Source organism: Phyllopteryx taeniolatus, chromosome 21 (assembly GCF_024500385.1).
Source record: "Phyllopteryx taeniolatus isolate TA_2022b chromosome 21, UOR_Ptae_1.2, whole genome shotgun sequence".
NCBI lineage: Eukaryota > Metazoa > Chordata > Actinopteri > Syngnathiformes > Syngnathidae > Phyllopteryx > Phyllopteryx taeniolatus.
The window spans coordinates 8,187,018-8,211,930 of NC_084522.1; the positions used below are offsets into that span (position 1 = coordinate 8,187,018).

The following is a 24,913-nucleotide window of genomic DNA, read 5'->3' on the forward strand; positions in this document are numbered from 1 at the left end:
AAAATAAAAAAAATAAAAATGCTTTATTATAAAGGATATTTTTAAAATGCCTTAGTATACATCATGTTTTTAAAATGCCTTACTATGCATCAAATTGAAAAAAATGTCTTACATCAATATTTTAAAAATGCCTTACTATGCATCAATTTTTTAAAAATGCCTTACTATACATACATTTTTTTTTTAAATGCCTTAGTATCCATCATGTTTTTAAACTGCCTTACTATACATCAATTGTTTTTAAAATGTTTTTAAACTGCCTTAAAATAAAAAAAATAAAAATGCTTTATTATAAAGGATATTTTTAAAATGCCTTAGTATACATCATGTTTTTAAAATGCCTTACTATGCATCAAATTTAAAAACATGTCTTACATCAATATTTTAAAAATGCCTTAGTATACATCATGTTTTTAAAATGCCTTACTATGCATCAATTTTTAAAAAATGTCTTACAATTTTTTTTAAATGTCTTACTATACATAATTTTTTTTTTTTAAATGCCTTAGTATCCATCATGTTTTTAAACTGCCTTACAATACATCAATTTTTTTTTTTAAATGCCTTAGTATACATCATGTTTTTAAAAATGCCTTACTAAACATTTTTTAAAATGCCTTACTATACATCATGTTTTTTAAAGAAGCCTTACTATACATATTTTTTAAAAAACGCCTTACTCTCCATGTTTTTAAAACGCCTTCATATTTCTAAAAATGCCTTACTATACTTCACGTTTTCTAAAGAAGCCTTACTATACATAAATATATTTTTTAAATGCCTTAGTATTGTTGGATTTATCTTACCCAACATTATAATAGACACAAAAGGAATGAAGACGCTGGTTTCTTTTTCTCATGAGGAGGGCGTATGGGAGATTGTTCAGATCACAGTCTCTCAACACGCTCTAAACAATCCCCCCCCCCTCGCTCCTGCATTTATTTGAAATAGGAGGGATTTACAAATCATAATGTTCTAAGCAATAAGACACAACACAGAATATTTGATAATATTCTAAGTAATAAGACACAACACAAAATATTTGATAATAAGAGGGTTTTTTCCCAGACATAGTATTCTAAGCAATAAGACACAACACATAATATTTGATAATATTCTAAGTAATAAGACACAACACAAAATATTTGGTTAGGCTATGCCTTTTTTTGTTAAAAGACATGAGGATGTGTCCTAGGACATTCATTTTAAGTCATATACAGTATTACAGTAGTACAGTCAAAATTTGGTAGCGCAGGTATGGTAGGTAGGTAGTGTAGCTCAACCCAACTTGTACCCGAATACTAAATGTGGAGAACATACTGTGAGTAAAAGTGTGTAAGGCGTCATGATTAGACGGTGCTGAATGTTGAAGATAAGATCTATCAGACCAACACACAGTAATGTCTTCTTTGTCCCTCCCAACTTTGGGTGATTTATCAAAGTAAAGCTAATAGCATCAATATGAATCTAAGTGTGGGGATGGGGGGGAGAAAAAAGAAAAAGAAAAAAAAAATCAATATTTCATTACCTAATTGTTTGCGTCAACGAAGAGCGATGATGCCAGGTGACAGCGTTGGGGGAGCAACTGGAGTTCACGCAGACATCTGGAGGACAAAGTCAGGCGGACGCTAAATGCGCATTTCCTCAGGACACACTTCCGAAAGAAAAAGGAAGAGGAAGAAAATCAATACAATAACCAAGAACAGACAAACTCCGATGATTTGCTGCGTCACGACCGGAACGGTCAAGTCACCCGCGACAATAAAGGCGCTCCTTTGTCAATTAAGTCCTAATTGACACAACGTGGCAGAAGAAAGCCACCACAGCCGCCGTCACTTTTCCATTTACACACACATTTCTTAGCATTACAACAACAAAAAGCAAGCAAAAACATGACACGACAATAACAATAATCACAATAGAATACACAAATTACATGTTAAATAATAAGGAAAAATACTAATGTAATAATAATAATAATAAAATACAAAGTACAACTATTTCAAATAAATAAATAAAAATGCTATTACGAGAAGTACTACTACTACTAATAAAATAAAAACTTAAATTAAAAATAAAACCTTTCCACTACTACTACAAAATCCAAACTAATATTACATCTACCTATTACAACTACTTCTAAATAAATAAAATACAAATACTACAAGCTAGTAGTATGACTAATAATAAGAAACACAAAAATAAAATACAACTAATATTAATAAATACTACCACGAATAGTAGTACTACTATGACTACTACGACTACATAAATAAAACATTACTACTCCTGCTAATAAAAGAATAAAAAAAAGGGCTTTGACTTCTACTACTACCACTACTAAGAATAATAATAAATGCAAAAATAAACCTTGTGCTACTAGTACTACTATATATATATATCTTCTTGTATAATATAATAAATAATAATATAATAAACAATAGGTGCTTCCATTGTGTCCTTTCAAACATAGAACCGCAGTATTTTAAAGGCTACCTTGTCTGTGTGGAAACATTCCAAGAGCAAAGATAAACGAGAATGTTTTTTTTTTTTTTTTTTTTGCTCGCAAGATTTGTGGCTTAATTGCGGAAGCGGGAAGACGAGCAAACAATTCCCAGCGTCCGGAGGGAGCGCGTGCACCTCTTTAGCGGACAACTTGTGTGTTGTATTAGTTGAACGATATAAAACATGACAAAATGCCCACTCAGAGCCCATCAAAGATTTCCAAGTCTTCCCGCGGGAACTTCTATGTAGGCCAAGCGCTCCTGGCAGCACTCGCTCGCTCGCTCTCTAACGTCTGTTTAACGCTGCGCCACAATGCGCTGCAAAATGTTGTTAATCGGCGATTAAACTCGGCTCTTCCGTTGAGAAATTTAGTCTCAATTGCGCGCTGGATCGTTCGCCGTTTTTCCCGACAAAGACGAGCAAGTAGTCAGCCGTTGGTGGTCAATACTCTTTGCACATTAGTTTGGATCCGTTTCCAAACAGGCAAAACAAAACAAAAACACACAAAAACAATCCGATGATGTGTGATGTTTGTTGTACTGTGATTCAGTTAATATTTTTCGATGAAACACAAACATTGTAAAATATTTATGCTCAAATGCTCAAATCTAGGTAGGTCGGTAATGGTTGGTCAGGTGTTGGTAGGTCGGTAGGTGTAGGTGGTTCCGTGAAGGCAATCAAGCACTCACTGATTCTGAAGAGATGTGTCCCAATCATTTGGTCCACCGGAGGGCTGGTTAGCTATGCAATTCCTCAACGTGGCCACCAGAGGCTGCTAGAGGTTCTTGAGCACTTTTAGTTCTGGAGATATTTACAGTCTGATGTACTTCCTGCCTAGCCTTCCTCATTCCCACACTGCCTTTTATTTCCCTCCCCTGTCATCAGCGCACGCACACACCAACACACACACAATCGCAAAGCCTCAGACTCGCACGCATACGCACGCGAACGCACACTTCCTGTGGCCTGGAGCCGCTGCAGCTGCAAAAGGCCTCAGTGGCGCAGGCTGACGAGAAGTGACAGGTCTCTGTATCAGCGGCCGTCCTCTGACAGCTGACAGACGCGCCGGGCGCTCACACGCCGCGAGGGGGAAACGAGAGGCGACGTATCGGTCGCCGCGCGAAGAGTGTCATCGGCCTACCGAACGAACGCCTGAATGTGACCTGAAAAAAGAATGACAATCGACTGTTAACACAACAGCAGTGCACACAACTCATTGTTTTGCTTTGTTACGTAACACGGAATTCTCTTTATTTATCCTTATACAATATTTTATATATATATATATATATATATATATATATATATATATATATATATACACATTTAGGTCTTTAAATGTATTCATTATTTCCAGCATTGACCTTCACTACTTTTCCCTAAAAAAAAAAAAAATTGGGGGGGGTTAGTGTAGGGGAATTAATTTTTGTTTATATGATTTCACATAAAATTTTGACTAAACTTCCAAGTGTATCGTTTGGGGGTTCAAATCCCCGGCCCCGCCTGTGTGGCGTTTGCGTGTTCTCCCCGTCCCTGGGTGGGTTTTCTCCAGGCACTCCGGTTTCTTCCCACGTCCCAAAAAACATGCATGCTAGGTTAATTGAAGACTCTAAATTGCCCATAGGTGTGAATGTCAGTGCGAATGGTTGTTTGTTTCTATGTGCCCTGCGATTGGCTGGGGACCGGTTCAGGGTGTACCCCGCCTCCTGCCTGAAGATAGCTGGGCTCCAGCACACCCGCGACCCTTGTGGGGATAAAGTGGTACAGAAAATGGATGGATGGACTATTAACGTATTGACTAGACAAATAGCCAGTGTATATATATATATTTTTTGATCTGATTAATTTTTAAAAAATGAATCTAAATTATATATTTTTTTAATTTGAGTTTTTTTCCTGGATGGACCTCCAAACAGAAGTTGAATGAGTTGCATTCTCAGTGAAGAACGTTTGCTTTCGTGTTTGTTACCTGGATGCCGATTGCACTGTGGCGCCCCCTGCAGGCCGCTGCTGCCTGCAGCGTGTCGAAGAAGTGAAGGACGCCAGGTTGCTCTGTCTGCTTCCCTGATTCCCCTTTACTTGTTACGTTCCATCCGGGACTCTCTGACCTTTTTCCCTCATTGAGAAAATGATGATGAATGTTCTTCTTCTTCCTTCTTCTCCATTCTTCCTCCTCCTCAGGGGACTAAACAGCTTCCCCGAACACGTCATCACGACCTCTAATTTGATCATCGTTTTGTCTGGGGCGCTTCCTCATGGCTGAAGGGGGCTCGTTTTTATCGGGGACGATTGAGTTTTCAAGTGGACCCAAAGTGACGTTCCATCCGATGAAAACTCGCCACGGCAACCAGGGAGTCAACCCGTGTCGGAGAATCTTTTTTTGGATGGGTCTGTGCCGCTCCAGGCCTTGGGAGAGAGGAAATTAGGATTAAAGTAACATTAAGGTATACTCTGGGTATTGTTCTGCATCAGGGTACCTCGCAGCCGTGGCCTGGAATGACAACTGTGCATGTGCTCAGAAGCAAAACAAAATAAGCCAATTAACGGACAAAACGCTGAATGCTAACTCAATGGTGCCTAAAAATCCACCAGAAATTTGGTGTGGTTTGGGTAACCCATCCTCCATTATTCACTGTAAAACAAAAACAAAACATAAACAAAAAACAAAAAATACAAACAAAAAAAATCAGTATTGCTTTGATGCCATCTTTTGGCCAAGGAACTATGTTGAAGTGAGTTTAGGAGCTTATTTAGACACCACCACCGCCATCTTGTGGCCTCTATAGGCAATCACAAACCTTTATTGGTTGGGAGGGTGAGGGGGGGGGGGGGGGGTCATTGATTTGCTGATTTTCGGTCCCTATCCCACTGTACAGTACAGTATTTACAAAACTGAAGAACAACATAATTATGCTGTTTTTTTGGATACACATTCTTGGGGGAGGTACATTTTTGTTGGAAAGAAGGTCCCAGAAATAATAATAAAAAAATAATAAAGGTTGCCCAACAAAAACCATGTATCTTCAATTTTTTTTATTTTATTTTTGAGATCTGAAGTGCGTCAATATATTTTTGTTGTTTTTCAGATGAAAATTAAATGAACTCCAAATGTGGAGGTACAGGCTTTAGTCTCATAAAATCACAACTTTATATTCAGAAGTTTTCTATTTGATTATTGTTAATTTTGAAAAAAAATATAAAATAAAATTTGTATTTCTCTGACCTCAAAAAAAATTTGTTTTATTGTTATTCTCTTTTAAACTTCACAAAATTTGGAGGGCCATGTTTTTTGGTCTGAAATAATGTCGCGGAAGTTTAGAAAACTGCTGTCCAAATAATAAAATCTAATAAAATAATAATTTTTTAAAATAAAAGCATTGCAACTTTATTATGATCCATTTTCTGTCAATTAAAAAAAAATTCACAAAATGTTTCAATACAATGCATGCTTCTGGAATGACCGTTTAGCAACGTAGGCTACTCATGCCTCCTGCTGTCCAGTGGGCTCAGTATACGAGCTGGATCGCCATTTTAACCAATCAGAAGCCAGAAAAAAGTGCTTTCCCAGAAAAGGCATAGGAGCAAAAAAAGTGTAAAACAGCAAAAAAATATTTTTAAAAGTCTACTTCAAAATACCTAGCAAAAATGAAATACCCAAGTTTTCCAAAAGTGTCATTTTGTCACTGACATTTTATTTAATTTTTTTAAGAATGACAAGTCGCCAGGCCTCGATAGACAGCGGCGAAAGAAGTGACGAGAGTTAAATGGAGCGGATTAGCATAAGCCAACGATGGCTCTGTTCAAAGCTCATTTCAAGTGGCTCGTGTGTGTGTGTATGTGTGTGTATGTGTGTGTGTGTGTGTGTGTGTGAGACATGGCCATGCCAATTTGGAGAGAATTCAATCTGCTGCCATCGAGCGATCAGACGTCTGAAAAGAGCTATTTACGCAAACGGCGACATCGTATCAGCGTCTGCGCTCCATTTGTAGCCTTTCTTATCAAGCATCGTCGGGCAGATTAGGAAATAATACAGTCGATCATTTTGAGAGGCAGCTTTAATGTTTGAGAGGCTATCGGCTGTCGGCGCAAATTGCTGGAAAGTTGATGAGCAAGTCTTGCGGTTGCTTTGGCTAATTCAATGTTGCGCGCGTTTTGCACGTTAAAGTTTGTTTCGGTAAAGGACTGTCACACTTTTTGCTACATTTGACGCTAGCCTCAGTTAAGCTTGATGTTTTAGAGCAGTGATACTTAAAAGTGAGGCGTGTAGCTCACGAGTGGTACTCAGGCTCCCTCTCGTGGTACACAAAAGAATCACTGCCTATGTACTGTTCAGTTGTATTTAACTTTTTAGGACAATACATTCGAAATGTGTCTTTGTTTGAAAGTCATATTTTTCCAGGAAAAAGAATCGTAAACATACCCAAATTAAGTTGTAATCTTGTGAATGAAGTTGCCATTTGGAGAGAATGAAGCGTTTTACCACGTTTGTTACCTATCCTGGATGAATAATAAAATCATGTAAAAGTTGTTTTTACAAGAAAAAAGTTTTAAAGTGCAGAAAATCTATGATCTTTGAATATTCTTGTACGATTGCGACATTACAATGACGATTACCCCCTGCCCTCCAAAGCACGACTTAATTTGTGCGAAAGAAAAATCCTGCGGAACTGTGACTTTGATATTGTAAAATGAAGATGTTACTGTCATAAGATTTTACTCCGGTAAAATGACGACATTATTCTGGGGAGATTTTGACTTCATTCTCGTAAAATTACAAACAATCTTTCAAAAGTATCGTATTAATATTCCAAGACAAATAAAATTTCATCTTATTCTTCATACAATTATGACTATTTTTTGCTATTTTCTTATAAACGTATTCTCATAAAATTGTGAGTATAAAAAGAGAATTTCTTCTCATGGAATCAGAACTGTATATTCTTGTAAGAGTACAACGTTTCAAAAATTATTTTGAATTTTACTCTCCAAGATTGTGACTCTTTGATCTTGTCAAATTATGAAATTAATCCAGCAATATTGCATTAGAAAAGACTTGAATCTTTTAAAATTATGTTTTTTTAACCTGAATAAAATAGGTTTTATCAAAAAAAAAAAGTTGTCATTTTGAAAATAAAAGATGTAATCTTTTTTTTCAAAATGACAACTTTATTGCTGTAAAATTATAACTCGTAAGTAACAAGAGGAGGACATTACGGCTTCATTTCCACATGATTCGAATTTTACTCTCAAAAGATGACAACAATTCATGCAAAGCAATTGGTTTGTCTTTTCACTGTGGCCCAACTACTCTTTCGTTCAAATGAAATTCAACAGCCTTCAGGAGAAGACCTTTAATACCGATTCATATTTTGGGTTAGAAGCTCAACTCTTGACTCGGGTGGACTACGTGGCGTTGGGACGCTGCGAAAACGCAGGCGAAAATCTTGTGAAGGTGTCACGCTTTGATTATTGTGATAAATGACGATCATGTGGGTGGAATGAGCACTTTTGTCCCACTATCATCTCTCGTCTGTTTGCACAAACAACACTTTAACGCTCCGCGGGAGACGCCTGTGAATAACATTACAAAGACTGGATGTGAAGGGGGCCCCCAGTGTGTGTGTGTGTGTGTGTGTGTGCGTGTCTTTGTATAGATATATATATATATATATATATATATATATATAAAACTGTGTGTGTCACATGATAAATGTTCTCTCTCTCATAATCTATGTGCTTGAAAATATGATGTATGTGAGGATGAACTCTGAATTATAAGACAAAGAGTGACTCATTAATCTTCCGATTTAGGTGGGGAGTGGACCAGAGGAATCCATTTGCAGTGTTTATGTTTTATGAATAATGCAATGTATGTGTACAATAGATTTTTATAGGTGTAAACTGGCATGAAGAAATAGTAGACCTGGGGAGGGTCACGTTGGGCCTCACAGAGCGGGTCGATTTCAAATTTCAAGAAATATATCAGTTTCGGCTTCGATAGAGAGATGCGTTTAGTGGAGGTGGACCACACCTTCAAAATAAATCACATTCAAATTCGATTCAACTTGGAACTGACCATAACTTCATAAACTTCACCAATTATGGAAGATATTGACTGCTATTAAAATTGCAAAAACATTTAAACAACAACTAAATTACTTAGCTTGTGGAATCTCGAAAGATTCTGACATTTATGGAAAAAGAATCACTTTAATCATAAGACTTTTTTTCCCCCTCCTAAAATACAGATTTATTTATTATTATTTATACAGCAGCACAATGTCCATTGAATTAAAGGGGGAAAAAAAACGTTTTCAACTTCCGACATTGTACTTATGCTATTACTAGATGTTTACAATGCAGTGCAATACTACAGTGCTAGTTTTCACGTTGCAAAAACGTGTTGGTGTTTTTCGTGGAGCTGGAGCGAATGAACCGCATTTCAATTCTGTTCAATGGGAAAAGTCGATGCTTTTAAGTTACAAGCATGGTCACGGAAAAAATGGAAGTCGCTAGTCAAGGTATGACTGCATTGTTAAATATTAGGTTGGCTACACTGCACAGTAACACACGTAAACATGCTAACGCAGCTTAAAAGTCCTCCGTAGTGTGTTGGCCCTGAAGCGGAATATTTGATCATATAACTCCAACGACTGTCAGCCCCCCGACGAATACATCACAGCCCCCACACCGCTTTGAGATTGATGAGCGAGTAGCGTGTCGCTAGATTTAGAGGGAGACGATGCGCATTGATTGAAAGCCCCTGATAGTCCCGTCGCGTCCCATCCCCAACAACATCGCTTATTTTGCATCCCGACGCGCCGATTGATAACCGCTAAATGTGCGCGCCGGTGACAAATGCGGACGGAAAGCGACTCGGACTCAAATGATAACGGCATCTGTCTTTGACAGACATGCTTAAAATATTTAATAATTGATACAGAGGCTGCTGAGATGTCGTTTGACCCTGAAGGAATGCGAATGTCATCGAGGGAAATTGCAGAGACTTTCAAGTGAAACGCCTTCGAGATGTGTGTTAGCAGCCATTAAACGCGGTGTTTGCCAATCTTTATCGAGCCAAGGAACATATTTTACACTACATGACGAAAAAATGAAAAAGAAAATCATCGTTAGCAGCATTAGCTTTGATGAGAATGTTATAAATAATGTTTGGCAAAGTTGTTTGGTGGTGGATGGTATTTGTGTTTGGCTTGGCGACTAAATGCTGCCTTCACAATGGAATGGAATCTATGAAAAACTCAGGTTTTCCGTCATTTTATCAGAATGAAGCCATCATTGTATGCGAGAGAAGTTGGAATCTTGGGAGAAAAAAAATTACAAAAAATAATTACCAATCTTTCAAAATAAAAATTGGGATTGTGAAAGTGGTAATATTAGGGGGGAGAAATAAGAGTAAGAAATAAGTCATTATTTATATAAAAGTCGGGATTTTACGCCTGTGAGATAAAAGTTGTAACCGAAAGAGAAAAAAAGAGTTTCATTTGACAAAATAAAAGGGATTACAGTCTGAATCGTACGACTCGGACGTATTTCAATCAATTAGCTAATTAGCGCATTTTAGCTGTCTGCTAACTGTTCAGACATCTCTAAGAGGATTGAAAGGCTTCACATGTAAAGTGCGTTTAATGCTAAATTAGACAGTGGGAAGATTCTAAGGTCTGACTGAGGGGTTACGGGCGTGGGGGGCGCAGATGACGGGTCGGGACCCCCCCGTTGTGGTCACCACAGGAGGGTCCCTGACAGCACCATACGGAGGACATGATGAGACACTAAGCGGCGGCCGCTTCCGTCCCAAGACGTCACGTAAAGTAGCCGCGATGAGCGCTGGCATTGTTTCCTGGAAATGCTGCAGCAGTTTGAGAAAAATCAAAAAGTTTCATTGCTACTGCTAAACTCATTTCCGCTACAAAACACATTTTTGATTTGGAATTCCTACGGGGGAGAGGCTCACTGTCGGACTCCTTCTCAAACCCTGAATATGTGCTATAAAGAAACAAGATGTAATTATTGAACGTTGCCTGGCCTAAATACTTTGTATAAAGTAGGCTTTGTGATGAATTGACCTCAAAGTAACAGCTTCCAGAATCATTTCAATTGGACACAACCATGTAATATGGAGACGAATGTGCCTTTTCGTTAACATGACAAGCCTGCGTCGCCTAGTTCAGTGGTTTCGAAATTGATGGACCAGCCAGGACACCTCTAACGTTGCTTTAGAACTTATGGGCTGCTTTGGCCTTGATAATGTTACTTGGTTTTTCTGAACTACCCGGCCTAAATAGTTGTATAAAGCTGTAATATGTGATAATTGGACCTTAAAGTGACAGCATGCAGCCTTGTTAAACAGAGAAGGGCATCTCTGTCTGTCTCATATGATTAAGACTTTTTAAAAATTACTTATATTGCACATTATTTTGTTCTATTGGGACTTTAAAAAACATTGGGGGGATTTGATTATGAAGGAGATTTGTGTCAATGCAGCACATAAATATGTCGATACTTTGATATTATTCTCATGGGGTTGCTACTGTCCACTTTTCTGCTATAAAACTGGAATTTCCACCTTTGCAGGACATACACACACACACACAAAAAAGAGGTTGACTTAATGGATGTGTTTGCAAGAAAGCGCTTTAAGAAATACATTTGTGATTAAAGTTGGACTGCTGTTCCTCAGAAGTTGCTCGAACTCGCTGTAATACGTGCGACGTCGGCGACGTGGGAAGCGGAGGGCGCGCGGAGCGTGACGAGACATTAAAACATTCCCAATGAAAGGTGCGTCGCGAGAGCTTGTCAGCGCATTACCCCCCGAGATGAAAGGGGTCTCGCCGTCTTCTGTCGTCGGGGGTTCGAGGATTTGTCGGCTAAGATTCCAACAAACACTTCCACAATAATTACAAGTAGACTTTTCTTCAACGCCGCAGGCGAAGGTGAGGATCCTTTAATTGTCACTTTTTATTGCCGACCCCCCACCACACGCCTCCCCCTCAAGGCCGTTATTCCGCGATTAAAGGGCGCGCACGGGGAGCGAGCGGGGGTATTTAGTTCAGGTATTAGTCGGGAAATGAAGGTGTCGCAGTCATGCCAAAGTTCCTCTGACACTTGCGGCTCAAGTGCGACTTTTTTTTAGCGCTTTGAGGGCTTAACGTTCCCAAAACTTTCCTTTATAAGTGCACGTCGCTCTTACTCCAGAAGTTGGTTTTGCGTCCGCCTCCAAGAACCAAGACCGCTGACCTCCATGAAAACCAGCAGACGATACCAAACACTTTGCTAGGATTAGATGCTAACATTTCCAAAACTTTTCATTGGAAGTTTAGCTGAGATCTTTTTTGTAGGATTATGATTCATTTAAAATGTTGAGTTTATTCTTGTAAAATAATGTCATTATTTTCTTTTATCCATCCATCCATTTTCTGAGCCGCTTCTCCTCACGAGGGTCGCGGGCGTGCTGGAGCCTATCCCAGCTGTCATCGGGCAGGAGGCGGGGTACACCCTGAACTGGTTGCCAGCCAATCGCAGGGCACATACAAACAAACAAACATTCGCACTCACATTCACACCTACGGGCAATTTAGAGTCCCCAATTAATGCATGTTTTTGGGATGTGGGAGGAAACCGGAGTGCCCGGAAAAAAACCCACGCAGGCACGGGGAGAACATGCAAACTCCATACAGGTGGGGCCGGGGATTGAACCCCGCTCCTCAGAACTGTGAGGCTGACGCTCTAACCAGTCACACACCGTGCCAATTTTCTTTTATTCTCTCAAAATAATTTAACAAATAAACTCACTCATTTTCAGCTCCCTAAATTATGATTTACTTTACAGTATTTTGTGGGATTACAACTTTATGCCAGTAAAATTTAAACTTTTTTTTTTTGGAAATATGTACAATTTAAGTCTCACACAATTTCGAATTTCTTCTTGTGAGATTTTGTTTTAGTTTGCAAAATTACAACTCCACTTCGCAAGATGTTGATTTATTTTGTAGGGTTGCGACATTTATCTCGTTGGATTACGACCATATTCTCAGAAAATTATGACTTTTTTTCTCATAGGATTACAACTGTTATTTTGTAAAATGACCACTTTGTTTATTGACAAAATAAAATTTTATTCTCATACAATTACAAATTTATTATCAAAAGATTAGAATTTTTACTTCATAGGGTTACGACTTTAATTCTTTTACAATTACGACCTGTCTTGAAAAGTTACTATTATCTCATATTTATGACATTATTCTCATAAAATAATATTTTTCTCTCAATTTTCTTTCCTTTTCAATTTTGATTGACTCCTTGCAACTTTACAACCTTTTTAATGTGAGATTAGAACTATTATTTCATAAAATGGTTATTCTCCCAAAATTACAACTTAATTTAAAAAACAATAATACAACTTCATCTATCACGTAGGATTGCAAATTCTATCTCGTAAAAGTCTCATAACTGTGTATTATTTAAAACAAAAATCTAGATTAATACTCATAAAATGATTATTTATAATAGCGATCTGTTTTGCCATTAATGTGTAGTTGGAAATTATATTGGCATGTTTGGAAAAAACCTCAAGCTGCTGCGCCTTTTGCTATTTTTACATCAATAATGTCAGCTATTATCATAGAGAGAATCGACATCTCCCGGTGACGACGATGCTAAGCTACCTAGCGAAAAAGTCACAACAATGCCGAAAGAAAGAGCTTAGAGACTGAAGCATCTGAAAATTGATTTTGAAAATCACAAAAAAAAGCAAGCGGAGAGGGGAAACAAAAAGCATAGTATTTTAAAAAAATAACATAAAAATACATATAACAGGATTAACGCTTGTGTTTGTTTGTCACGGCGGATCAGGGAAAATTGCAGTTAAGACTAAGAGAGCTTAGAGGCACGCCGTTATCGGCCAAACGACTAGAACATTTACATATTCGTTTAAAGCCTTTGAATTCTTTATTTTTAATTGGTCGCTTATTAATCGCGCAGGAAAACAACAAAAAGTGACGTCTGAGTGGGAGGGAATGCTGGGGGAAAAAAAACAAAAACGGGCTAGCAAGCAGTCATCTAGAAGCAGTTGAGTTGTGGGTTGAGCACGTGTGTATGTGTCAACAATAAAAAGAACAACAATCTTGTGTTGGTACCTTCTGGAACGTCTTGTGAGCATCTCAGGTGTCCTCACACTGAAGCGTGCCACCGGGCTGCACTTCGCGCGAGGCGGGAGCGCATGTCCTACCTGGAAAATATGTTTTAGTTTGAATGATCTAAAGTAAGGAGGAACTTTCTTCATTTTCAAAGCCGTACAAAAATCTGTGGCTAATAGATGGCCATTCAAATTGTATTGAATAAATGTATTTATTTATTTATTTATTTTTAACCCTAAAATTCTTAAAGCGGGGATTTGCCAGCGGGGGGGGGGGGGGTTGGTTCCAACTCCCAAAATTTGTTTTAAAATGAATTGAAAATTTCATTTTTTTGTTTCGTTTTTATTTGCCAAAAAAATAAAAAATAAATAAAATGTGAATAGGCACGTGCCAAACCGTGAATATGGGGGGGGGGGGGGGGGGGGGGGGGGTTGGTTCCAACTCCCAAAATTTGTTTTAAAATGAATTGAAAATTTCATTTTTCTGTTTTGTTTTTATTTGCCAAAAAAATAAAAAATAAATAAAATGTGAATAGGCACGTGCCAAACCGTGAATATGCGGGGGGGGGGGGGGGTCCTCTGTATTTATTTACTGAAGTGCAAATGAGATGAGCTGCCTACTAAACACATTTTTGAAAGAATGATGTCATAATGTAATGTGAAGTGAAACCGGAGTTTAAAACAAAATGACAACAAAAACGGACTGTGACGGGGAAATGCTACTCTCTGGAAAGAAAAAAAACAAAACAAAATAAATAAATCAATCAACAATTTGTATATTTTGTGCAATTTATTTGTGTTTAGATGCCACAAGATGGCACCAAAGCCCTAGCTGAAAAGTAGTAATTGGTGTCAAGGAAGTACAGTTGCATATTCCTGATGTGCTACTTGCAGATTTACGTATTCGCTTTTCTATTTTTGGAATCGATGGTTCTTTAATGCCTGAGAAACTCACTTTTTTGCCGATTTTGTACTCAAGCCAATGCCCTGTCTAATATAAAAGTATTGCTTCAGCGCCATCTGGTGACATGTTGATGGAGAGGAGCTAAGTTGAAGTGAGAGGAGGAGTTTCCTTTAGCCAGGCCATCGTCCAATCGAATAAAAAAGTAATGCTTTGCCACCTTCCTGTGGCAGCTACAGGAAGTTTTAAACTGTCGCTCGATGTCAATTACTTGCAGATTTTCACTATTTGCGGCAGGGCTCAGCCCCTAAACCCCCAAATAGCGAGCGAAGACTATATGGTGAAGATCTTTGTATGTCAGGGAGGTGCTAAGTTTAGCCTGGATTGTTAGTGGGAGTTACAGAGAGTCTTAACTGCTGCATTTTTTTTTTTTTTTCAAAATCAAATAATTTATAAGAAAAAGTATTTTGGGATCTTACTTGTATTCGGTCACCTGTACATTTAATGAAGGCTGGCGCTCAATAGAGTCCAGATTCTGACAACCGAGTTGTTTTAAATCCAATTGTTCCCTCTTGGTGGGGTCTCCGTGGAGACTGTACACGGCGTCAGCGAGTGTTTTATTTTTAGGGTTCCCGACACGTCTGACGCGTTTGCATGTGTCGCTGTGATGCGTACATAAATACCAACTCGGAATATGACGGTGGGCCGTGTGTACTGTATGTGTGTTGACGGGCCTGATCAGGATGTGATGACAGCCTACGATTGTCAAAAGGCTCGTCGATGAGTGGCGGGAAGGCTACCTTGTTTCCCGCTTCTCTGTTCCTGCTTCTGTCATGTCTCCCTCGAGGTCTCCTTCAGGTAAAGATGGGGAAACAGCCTCAATCACGGTGCCTAAAAGCGAGTTTGACACACACGCGTTGGAACCGGACAGCTTTGGACGGGAACAATACGAGGAAGCCCGCGTAGCTCACCAAGAGTGACGAATAGAAAGGATCCATCCACATGCGACGCCGCCGTTTCCCTTCCCGCCGCCCTCCTGTCGTTCTCCTGTCACTTTTGCAAGCGCCGTGACTGTTGGAGGGCCGTAAATTAAAAGCGATGTCAAACGCCAGATAATGATAGGGACTTCATTTAGGGTTTACGAAATTATACAAAAAAGCTGTCGATGCTGCACCCTTGAAACAACATGAATGATGGAAGTGCTTTTTTTGAAAAAAGACATTCATGGCATTGTGTGCTCTAACAAACAAGATTCTTCTGTACTGGTACTTTTAGGTTGTCCACGCGAGTTTGGGGACAGGTTATGGTTAACTCGCCAGAGGAACTGATGACTTCACAAGATCCTTCGCTTGTCACGGTCATGCAAAGCAGGGTATTGTTGTTCATCTTTGATCCTGGACACCCACTTTTTGACTGCTGTAGGCTACTGCAGCTTCCTCATACACATTCTGCAACCTTGAAAATGTTTAGCGGTTGCTCCCCTTCCAAACCAAGAAATTCAATCACAGCTCTCCGCTTCTGACGAGCCTCCAACAATGAGGTCATTTCCAAAATGGCTGACAGGAAGAGGAAAGGCTTAAACAAAAAAACGTTTGACTTCCCCTTGTAGTTTGTGGTATCCCGTCCCTCAACTTACACCAGTGCGCAAATGAGATCAAATGTGTGCCGTTTGCAACATCAAAACCTCGTACATCGGGACAGTCGTAAACCGAGGACCCCGCCGTACATGTGCAGTTAGGCCCGTAATAAATTCCCGCTGTCTCTCTTCTTCACGATGTTTCTTCTACTCGCCTGGTGACAGTAGTGCTACGCCGTCGCCTTTATGCATAATGCGGCTGCTCCTTGTGGAGGTCGAATGAAAACTCCCGTCGACATGTGTCAGGAGCTCGCCGCGTCGGCTCGGACTAATGATGGCACGTCGGCCGGCCCGCTGCCCTCCGCATATGCCCGCTCCCACGTGAAGTGTGTGTATGTGCGCGCACAGGGAAGGGTTCGTCATGCTGATTAAAAGCAACCCCCCCTGCTCGCTCCTCTCCCACCCTCGCTAACAAAGCCCCTCAGAAAAAGACAGCGGGGAACATGAAGCGGTGTCAGGTCGGCCCGGGTGAGGCCGCCGGATGGGTGTCACCTGAATTTAGCCGCCTAATATGACAGCCGCCTGGTGATGGCTTGTCGGCGGAGTGTCACTTTGCCAGAGTTTGGGGGCCCCATTGTCATGCAAACCACTTGGACCACACGTGAATGAGGCTCGTCACACTGTCCGCCGAGGCTGCCGGATGAAACGCGTTTGACATCCCCCCCGACCAGGAATAGTCGGGAATAATGAGGAAATGGCAGCAGCGACAGTTGTAACCTATTTATTTTGTATCACACGCACAAGTGTCTGCGGGAGGGTGATGTCACCGTCTGCATCGTGGTCAACCGGAGACGTCCGCACAACCTACTTTTTCATGTGGGGCATCCTGACAATTCATATTTTTCCAACATAGTCAGACCTTCAAAAGTCAACTCGTTCTCCAGGTGGATGTTGGACTTTTTGATTTGTTTGGAGATCTGCCTCCCTTAGTTACTGTTGCTCAGTATATAAGCTCAAGCTTATAGAACAGATATGCATTTGGAATATTTTGTAGGGAACATCAAGACATTCCCATCCAGAATACAGGTAAGTAAGGGCCAGGATGTGGAACCAACTACCAAGTCCCATCCGCAAACAACAACAGCTCAGCTCAGCTTCTGGCTAGCGGACGTTGTTGCGGGCCATCTGCTTTTGGCAGGACATCAAACTGGTGAACACCTTCGAAACAGCACAACAGAAATGGGAATGTTGGGGTTACGTTCCAGAAGGACAATTCACAAAGTAGCAACTATTTTCATTTTATTATTTATATATATTAAAGCTTTATGCATAACACCAATACAAAATATGGATGTGTATGGACATGCAAACTCCGCACAGGAAGACTGGACCTGCGTTTCAAACCCAGAACTTAAGAACTGCGAGGGAGCCTCCGGGCTTTTTTCCCGCCGTCGTATCAAAGGCCGTGACGAATCGGAAAAGACGCGCCATCCATCGGCAGCGCAGGCAGGTGTCATTAGTCTCAGGAAGTCCACGTTGTCACTTGCTCAAGAGCCTCCTCATCCCTCTTGGCCTGAAGCAGGATGTCGCGGTATCTTACAAAAATAACAACGGTACCGCTGACAGTTAGGAGATGCCGGCGCTCGTCGGCGGGGACAGACCTTGTCAGCGAGCGAACCGTTGTGGGTGACACTCGGTGTGTGTAAAGGTGCTTTATTGTCGAGCTGGCCAATGAGAAATGAGTACTGCCACTTCCTCAGACGACTTGACAATTTAGTAGGGAATAATATGGAAAAAGTGACCAAATCATGACACTGAAACTTGAAAGGAAGACTCCCTCAAAATACTATATTATGGTCCAAAGATGATATATTTTGCCATTATTTTAGGAGGTTAGGCCGTATCATTAACCTGAATTTCAAATGCTGTAGATAACCGTGCAGCTAATCATCCCACTTCTGACACCACTTGTCACAGAATTCTCAGAAGTCACGTCGACTGGGTTGAAAAATCTGTAAACTGATAAACATTTTAAGAAGCAGACTCCATGGGATGCTTGCCTGATCATGTACACCATCATACAGACTGTATGGTCTTATGATGACTGAACCCACTTCTGACACCCTTTGTTACAAAATCCTCAGAAGTTGGGTTGACGAACCTGTAAATGGCTGATATTTGGAAAACTGCGCTCTTTCGCATAGTTGTATGACCATGTACACAACCGCAGTGGCTGCATCACTGTATGGCCTCATGGGTACTAATCACACCACTTCTTCTTCATTTGTCACACAACCCTCAATTTATATCAAGACCACACTGAATCTAAACTTTTTTTGCCTCCCACAAGCTTTGTTTTTGGAAAATTATGGCTTCGTTCTTTTATTTGAACTCTTTGGGGTTTGGCAATGTTTTCAGGTCCTGAAAATGGAAAGTATTATTACTACAAAGTATTATTCTGAAGGGCCCTAAAAACCTCCAAGGCCAAAGTGGGAGGGACTTCTGATAACCCCAAAAATGTCATCAGATCCCAGTTTTGAGTAAGGGGGCGATGGGGATCCATTTTCTGGAGAGGCGCCACAAGCTTCATTGTTCATTGTGAAGACGCCTGAGGCGAGCGTTCACGAGCAGCGTGGGGCGGGGCCGTGTCGACTTAAATGCCCTCAGTGGAAATGTGCCAGGGCTTCTTTATCATCAAGTGCCTGATTCTGCTGCTGAACAGCAAAGCCAAGCACCACCTCAAACACACGCGTCACAAGCTCATTTTTACTCTATTTTATCTACACCCCCCCACCCGCTTATAAAGGGATTATTTTGCTATATAAACAGACATGCACAGATTCAAGGCTCTGAAATGCAAAACAAAAGTCAATCAGTCAATCCTCTACAATAACGTGCAAAATTAGAGAGAACAAGAGACATCTGATAGCAAGCAGCCTTACGACAAGTGTTACAAATGTTAACTTTTAAATTATTCTGAAAAGGAAGGAACCTGTAACATTTACATTTGATTTATTTTTCCATCACGTTTGTATTACTTTCCTCCCTCGACACTTTTATATGAACTTTATTTTTTTATTTATTTTTATTGCTTTTTAAAAATGTTTCACCACATTATTCTTCTCCCCCTGGTACTTATCTTTTTAAAACAAACCAAGATTCAGGAAAACGATTAAAATATTTCAAAGTTTTCCAACTATTTTTCTCTCTTTGGTATATGATATTTTGTCATTTAAATTAAATAAAATTTAGGAAAATCTAAAAAAAAAAATCTTATGTTAAAATTCTTACATAACATTTTGTCCTTTGGCATTTTCAAAACTTTAAAATATACAGTACACAGTTACAACAATGGAGTTTAAATCATGGCCTTTATTTTACAACCAAAGACAAAAATAACATCATTGCAAATAAACGTAATAAACTTCAACAAAACGTTGAGAATTTGTTTTTTAATCTTTGTTATTGTTACGAGTGCTTTTGTGTAAACCACATTTTTAATGAAAAATAAACAAACAAAACCTAACTTTATACACTTTCAGCCATCTTTGTCTAGAAAATAACATTATAAAAATTCACACAGTACAAATGTGGAATCATAACATGCAAGCTATGCTGACGCACATACGCTTGCTGAGTATTCACACAGTAACTTCATATTACAACGGTTACCTGACTAATGCAAATACTGTACACGTTGAAACAAACGTGGTACTTTTTTTTTTTTTTTTTTTTTTTTTTGCTGCTTTTTCAAGCAGTGTTATTCCTTCATTCCATTGTTTGAATAGTTTGAATATGAATTTTAGGACATCTTTCAACTGCTTCACCTACATTTGTCAATTAAAAAAAAAATAATTGGTGTTTTCATTTGACTGCCGCTTTACATTAAAACATGCACAAACCATCTCATAAATAATACGCGAGTTGACCGTGACAGAAACAGGGGAGCGCCGGTCCAGTCTTAAAACAACAGCTGGACGATTCCCAAAGGCTCATAAAAGATGCAGTGCGCGAACGAGAGCGGCAATCAGTCGGCCACGACGCGGTTGCGGCGCCATTTTGAAACAATTTACATCACCCCGGAACGTTTTAGCTTTGGAACAGTGCAAGAGTCCCCCGACCCCCACCCCACTCTTCTTGTACGACCATAATGCACGAATGAGTAATTACACAATGTGGCGGAAAAATCTGTGTATCATCTGTTGTTTCCATTATCAATTGGCAATCAAAAATGTATAACATTAAAATGCAAACTTTTAATCTAACACAAAATGACCTATTTTTCACAATTCAATTTTAGGTTTAGATAAAAAAGACAAAAAAATAAATACTGGAAAAGTGCAGTGTAACTAACAGCCAGAGGAAAAGGCAGAGAAGGTCCCCAACTAATACAGTTTTCCCCAACAGTGTATGGTCTGTTTCTTTGTGTTGCTGCTCCATGTGTGTTAAAGTAGCAGTTGTTTAAAAGTTTAGCATTAGTGTAACATCTGTGTTAATTTGTTAGCTCATCTATGGCATTTCACATTATTATGGATTGGTTGAACATTTTGGTGTTAAAACGATGTTTAACTCTGATGTCAGTTTTAACAGTAAACTTCAACTGGAAGTTACAAAAAAAAAAAAAAAAGAGCGTGAAGCAAGTACACACTACAATTATTTGAGCGAGAACTAAGGAATATTTTAAAAAGTGTGTTTTAATAAGTTTAAATGTGTTTCAATGATTTGGAAGGGCTAAAATGATTTTTAAAAAATGGAAAATGTTTACAATCATAGATTAATTTCTGCACATTCTTACATAAATATAAGTCTCACATGTAACTTGTTAAATACTGACTGGTGAGTGAATAGTTGAGTATGTTGTGGATGGGTGGCTCGTTCCGGTTTGATTAAATCAGAGGAAAACCAAGTCAGACAAGACCACCTTGCTGACATCAGAGAAACCAATGGTAGACAGAGCAGTCCATATTTAGTGAAGATAATGGGGCGTTGCTTACACAGGTATAAAGTAGATGCTCAGAGAATTATTCTGTGTACACTGATTTTGCTTTATGGTTCTTCTTGCAAAAATAAATCATCTTTAAGCTTATCCAGGTCTCCTAGATATTTTAATACATTTTAACTCTCACAACATAAAGCTAAATTCCTATTTTAATTTTTTGATTTACGGTTGCCAATGTAAACTGGAAAGAACGAATGATACGCGGACTGGGTAAAGCTACCAGGTGTGCTGTGATGACGCTTTGTACAGTTGTGTCACTCTAATTGGACAGATTGAAGCTAGACATTCTAGTGCAACGGTAAATCCCGTGATGCGCCCCCACGGCCGAGTCACTGCTTATCAAACTCTTTGACAAAGATCAGGTGGTTCTCAGGGGACTTGCCGTGCGTCTTGCAAAGGTGCAGTTTGATGGCGTGCTTGGTCACGAAGGTCCGACTGCACAGTTTGCACTGATTGAGCGAGCCGCCGCCGCCGTCGTCCTCGTGATCCGTAAACTCAGACGGGCCGAGAGTCTTTTCGTCCGTCCTGCCGACGACCTGCTGCTCGAGGAAGTCTATGGAGAGCTTGGAAAGGTCCTGCAGGGTGAAGCCCAAGTGGGACTCCAGGTGGCGGATGTAGGAGGAAGGAGTTCTGAACTGGGAGGCGCAGTCGTTGCACAGAAACAGCGGGTGGCCCGAGTCCATGTTCTTGAGGAACTTGGTGCCACCTGTCCGCTTTAACTGGTACTTCACATTGGCCAGCCAATGCGAGATGGTGGTCATGGAGAGACCGGTGAATTTGCAGATGTGCACCCGCTCCTGGGGGCCCAGGTCGCTAATGACAAACTTCCCCTCAGTGGTCTCCTGCAGGCTGGAGGCAAACTGCGCCTGGAGGATCAGGAGATGCTGCGGATTCCAGTTGGACTGCCGGCCTTTCCGCCTCTGGATGGGGGATAACTCCTCCAAACTGTCCTCAAAGGTCCCCCCTTCGACGTCGGACTTGTCCGAGATGGAGGACGGCGTCGTGGACTTCGGCGTCAAGCGGCCGGTCAGATTCTTTACCATGTCTGATATGTCCATTAAAGCGTTCTCCCGGAGGGGCGGCGATGACGAATGGGACACACTTTTGGAGCCCGGTTGTCGGTTAGATGTGGTACAATTCACCGGGGGTCCATTGGTGCTCCTAGATTTGGTCAAATCCATGGGCTGGTCGTCGTTTTGGTACTCTACCACCGGTTCGGCAGGCTTGATTTGAACCGACTTGCCATTGAGCTTGTAGAGCGTGGCGAAGGGGTCGCTGAAGGGCGTTGTCACTTTGGCGGCTTTGCCCAAGTGGGTGTTCATGATGGACTGCAGGGCGCTGAGAGGGTTGACGAGGGGCTGCTCCGGGGAGTGGTCTGTGATGATGCTCAGATTGTTGCAGCCTTCATTGACAACCTTTTTTGGCGATGTTGCCTCCTCCTTGATCTGTGTAACCTTTCTACTTTCTTTGCTTCTGGACTCCGTTTTGTCTATGACAGTCTTTTCTGGATTAGGTGAAACCCGTTTGTCTTTACAATTTGGCGACGGTGACTTGGAAGACCTGACCTTCTCCTCTTTTTCACTTTTCACCGAGCTCTTCATAGTTACCTTCTCCACCAGTTTCTCCATGGCCAGCACATTGTTTTTGTGGCTCTGAGGTGACGCCGGACTGCCGGGAACCAAGTCGGCGGGCGCGGCCTTAAGAGAGTTGTTGCTGAATAAAGGTTGAACCTGCATACAAGAAGGCAGAGTGGACTTGAGGGAGCTCTGGAGCTGGTAGGCTGCGTGGATGCTGGGGTATCCGCCCCACGTCGGCGTACCTGTCTGGGCCTTGTTGATTGCGCTTGAAACCGTGTTTGCCAACGATTTCAAGATGTCCAGTCCCCCTTTAGGTGTCTCCTCCAAGTCTTCTTCTCTGAGATACTGGTAAGACTTTCCCTTATCGGGCTTATCTGACTTCTCAGGTGGCTCATCCTTCTCTTCTTTAATTTTTTTGTCGAGTTCAACCGGGATCAGAGTCTCTTCCTCTAACTCTTCATCCTCTCCGTCCCTACTCTCTTCCACGGGGCTTGCCGGCTGCAAAGGGGAGTCACGTTGCGACTTCCCGTTTGGAGCTGGGAGCTTGGTGGTCGTCGGCGGCAAAGGAATGGACTGAAATTTTTCCTCGCTAGCGGGGTCAAAAACAAGCTGCTTGCCCTTTTTAGAGGCTGAGTTGGTAACTTTGAGAAAGTGTCCCGTGACCATCATATGCGCTGTCAGTTGCTGCAAGGTGTCATGCGAGCTGCCGCACTCCATGCACTTGAGGATTTGCGCCTTGCGTGCCTCGAACTGCCACGTATAACTGGCGCCGTTTTGGTAACCGTAGCGGTTGTTGGGCGTGACATAGGGATTGGTCACCTTCTGGTCTTTAGGCGTTTCTCCGAACGGGACGCTGGGCGACACTGAATCGGGGGAGCTTGGCGACATCAAGTCTTGAAAGGCTCTTTTTTTGGTCGGCGGGACGAGCTTGGAGGTGAGAGCTGGCATCGGTTCTTTCAGAGGCACTTTCTGATAGTGTTTCGTTTTAATCATGTGGACGCTGAGGTCCTGTAAGGACTCAAATGAGTGGCCGCAGTACATGCATTTAAGAACCTTCTGGGCATCCTCCTTGCCCTCCATTTCCAGCAGGGAACGCTTGCGGGGCTTGGACCACTTCTTGCCCCGATCGTCCTCTGTGTCTTTATTGTCGTCGCGGTAGTGCCCCGTCTCGTTCATGTGGATGGTCAGGCCCACCAGGGTGTCGTAGGCCGCGCTGCAGTCCTTGCACCTGAACTTACTGGCGCCCGTGAAAACGGGGCCATACAACTTGTTGTTTTGCCTGTAGAGCTGCACGGTGCTGAAGAGGCTCGGTTCGGGGAGAAGCTGGTATGGCGTGTGCTGAAAGGTCTTGGCCAAGGCCGCCTGGTGCCAGTCGTAGGCTAGCCCCGAGTTGACACTGACGTTGTTGGACGCGCTTCTTGATGCAGTGGTACTGCTGGTAGTCATATTAGTGGTAGCGCAGGTGCTGCTTGATCTGATCTTTGACAGGACGCTCGCCTGGCTGCTGTTGTTTAGAATCCCATTGCGCTCGTCATGTTCGCTTTTGTTGTTCTTGCCGGACGCAACGTCTTCATCTTGTTTAGTTTTCAGCATGTCCAAGGCGATGCTAGACCATGAGGCGTCTGAGATCAAGTTTGCATAGACTGCTTTCATTTTGGCCAAACTGTCCTGCAGCGAGAGGCCATTGAGCTGCTCGGCACTCTCCTCTGGCTTCTCCTCCAGCTTTTGCCGAGCGTCGTTGAAGAAGGGTGGCGTCTTGAGATCCGCCAGGTGATCGCTGGCCGCGCTGAGCGGAGAGGCGTAGCCAGCGTCCGGGTTAGTCCCATTACTGAGTGGAGAGTTCTGGCAGCTGAAGCGATCCCCAGCATCCTCATCGTCGTTGAACAAGTAGTCGTTGTCCTGGCCGTCCAGAGAGAGGCCGTCATCCTGAAGGGGTTCCTCTTCGTCGGCTTTGTCTGATCCAAACTCATCCTCAGGACCGTAAGCTGGAAAACAGTAAATAGAAAGTTAATTCCAAGCACATGTAGCATTAATCAGGAAGTAGTACATGTCTTTGTTATCATTAATGAAGGTTGTGAATGCAGCTATGGACAAAGGTCTTTGGACACCAGGCCTTTCCACCTGCACAGTAAAATGGGAAGAAAATAATGGGGGTTTCCGCTTTGCGATGTAGTTCCCTTCCATTAGCGTAACTCGAATT

The 24,913-nt window shown here is 41.4% G+C and overlaps 1 protein-coding gene across 2 annotated transcripts in view; it reads right to left on the minus strand.

Moving 5' to 3' along the window:
- Positions 1–901: 901 nt before the first annotated feature.
- Positions 902–24,913, minus strand: part of LOC133471111 (teashirt homolog 1-like) — a 158,640-nt gene continuing 134,628 nt past the window's right edge. The window contains exons 6-12 of one of the 2 annotated variants that reach the window (XM_061760320.1): positions 21,519–24,698; positions 15,533–15,632; positions 15,362–15,452; positions 13,662–13,753; positions 4,475–4,911; positions 3,195–3,668; positions 902–1,654 (exon numbers count right to left, since the gene is read on the minus strand). In XM_061760320.1, the coding sequence (XP_061616304.1) occupies positions 15,440–15,452; positions 15,533–15,632; positions 21,519–24,698 (3,293 nt within the window). In that variant the 3' untranslated portion in view covers positions 902–1,654; positions 3,195–3,668; positions 4,475–4,911; positions 13,662–13,753; positions 15,362–15,439. Of the gene's footprint in view, positions 1,655–3,194; positions 3,669–4,474; positions 4,912–13,661; positions 13,754–15,361; positions 15,453–15,532; positions 15,633–19,489; positions 24,699–24,913 lie in introns of those variants that run through there. The other variant, XM_061760321.1, reaches the window with a different exon arrangement.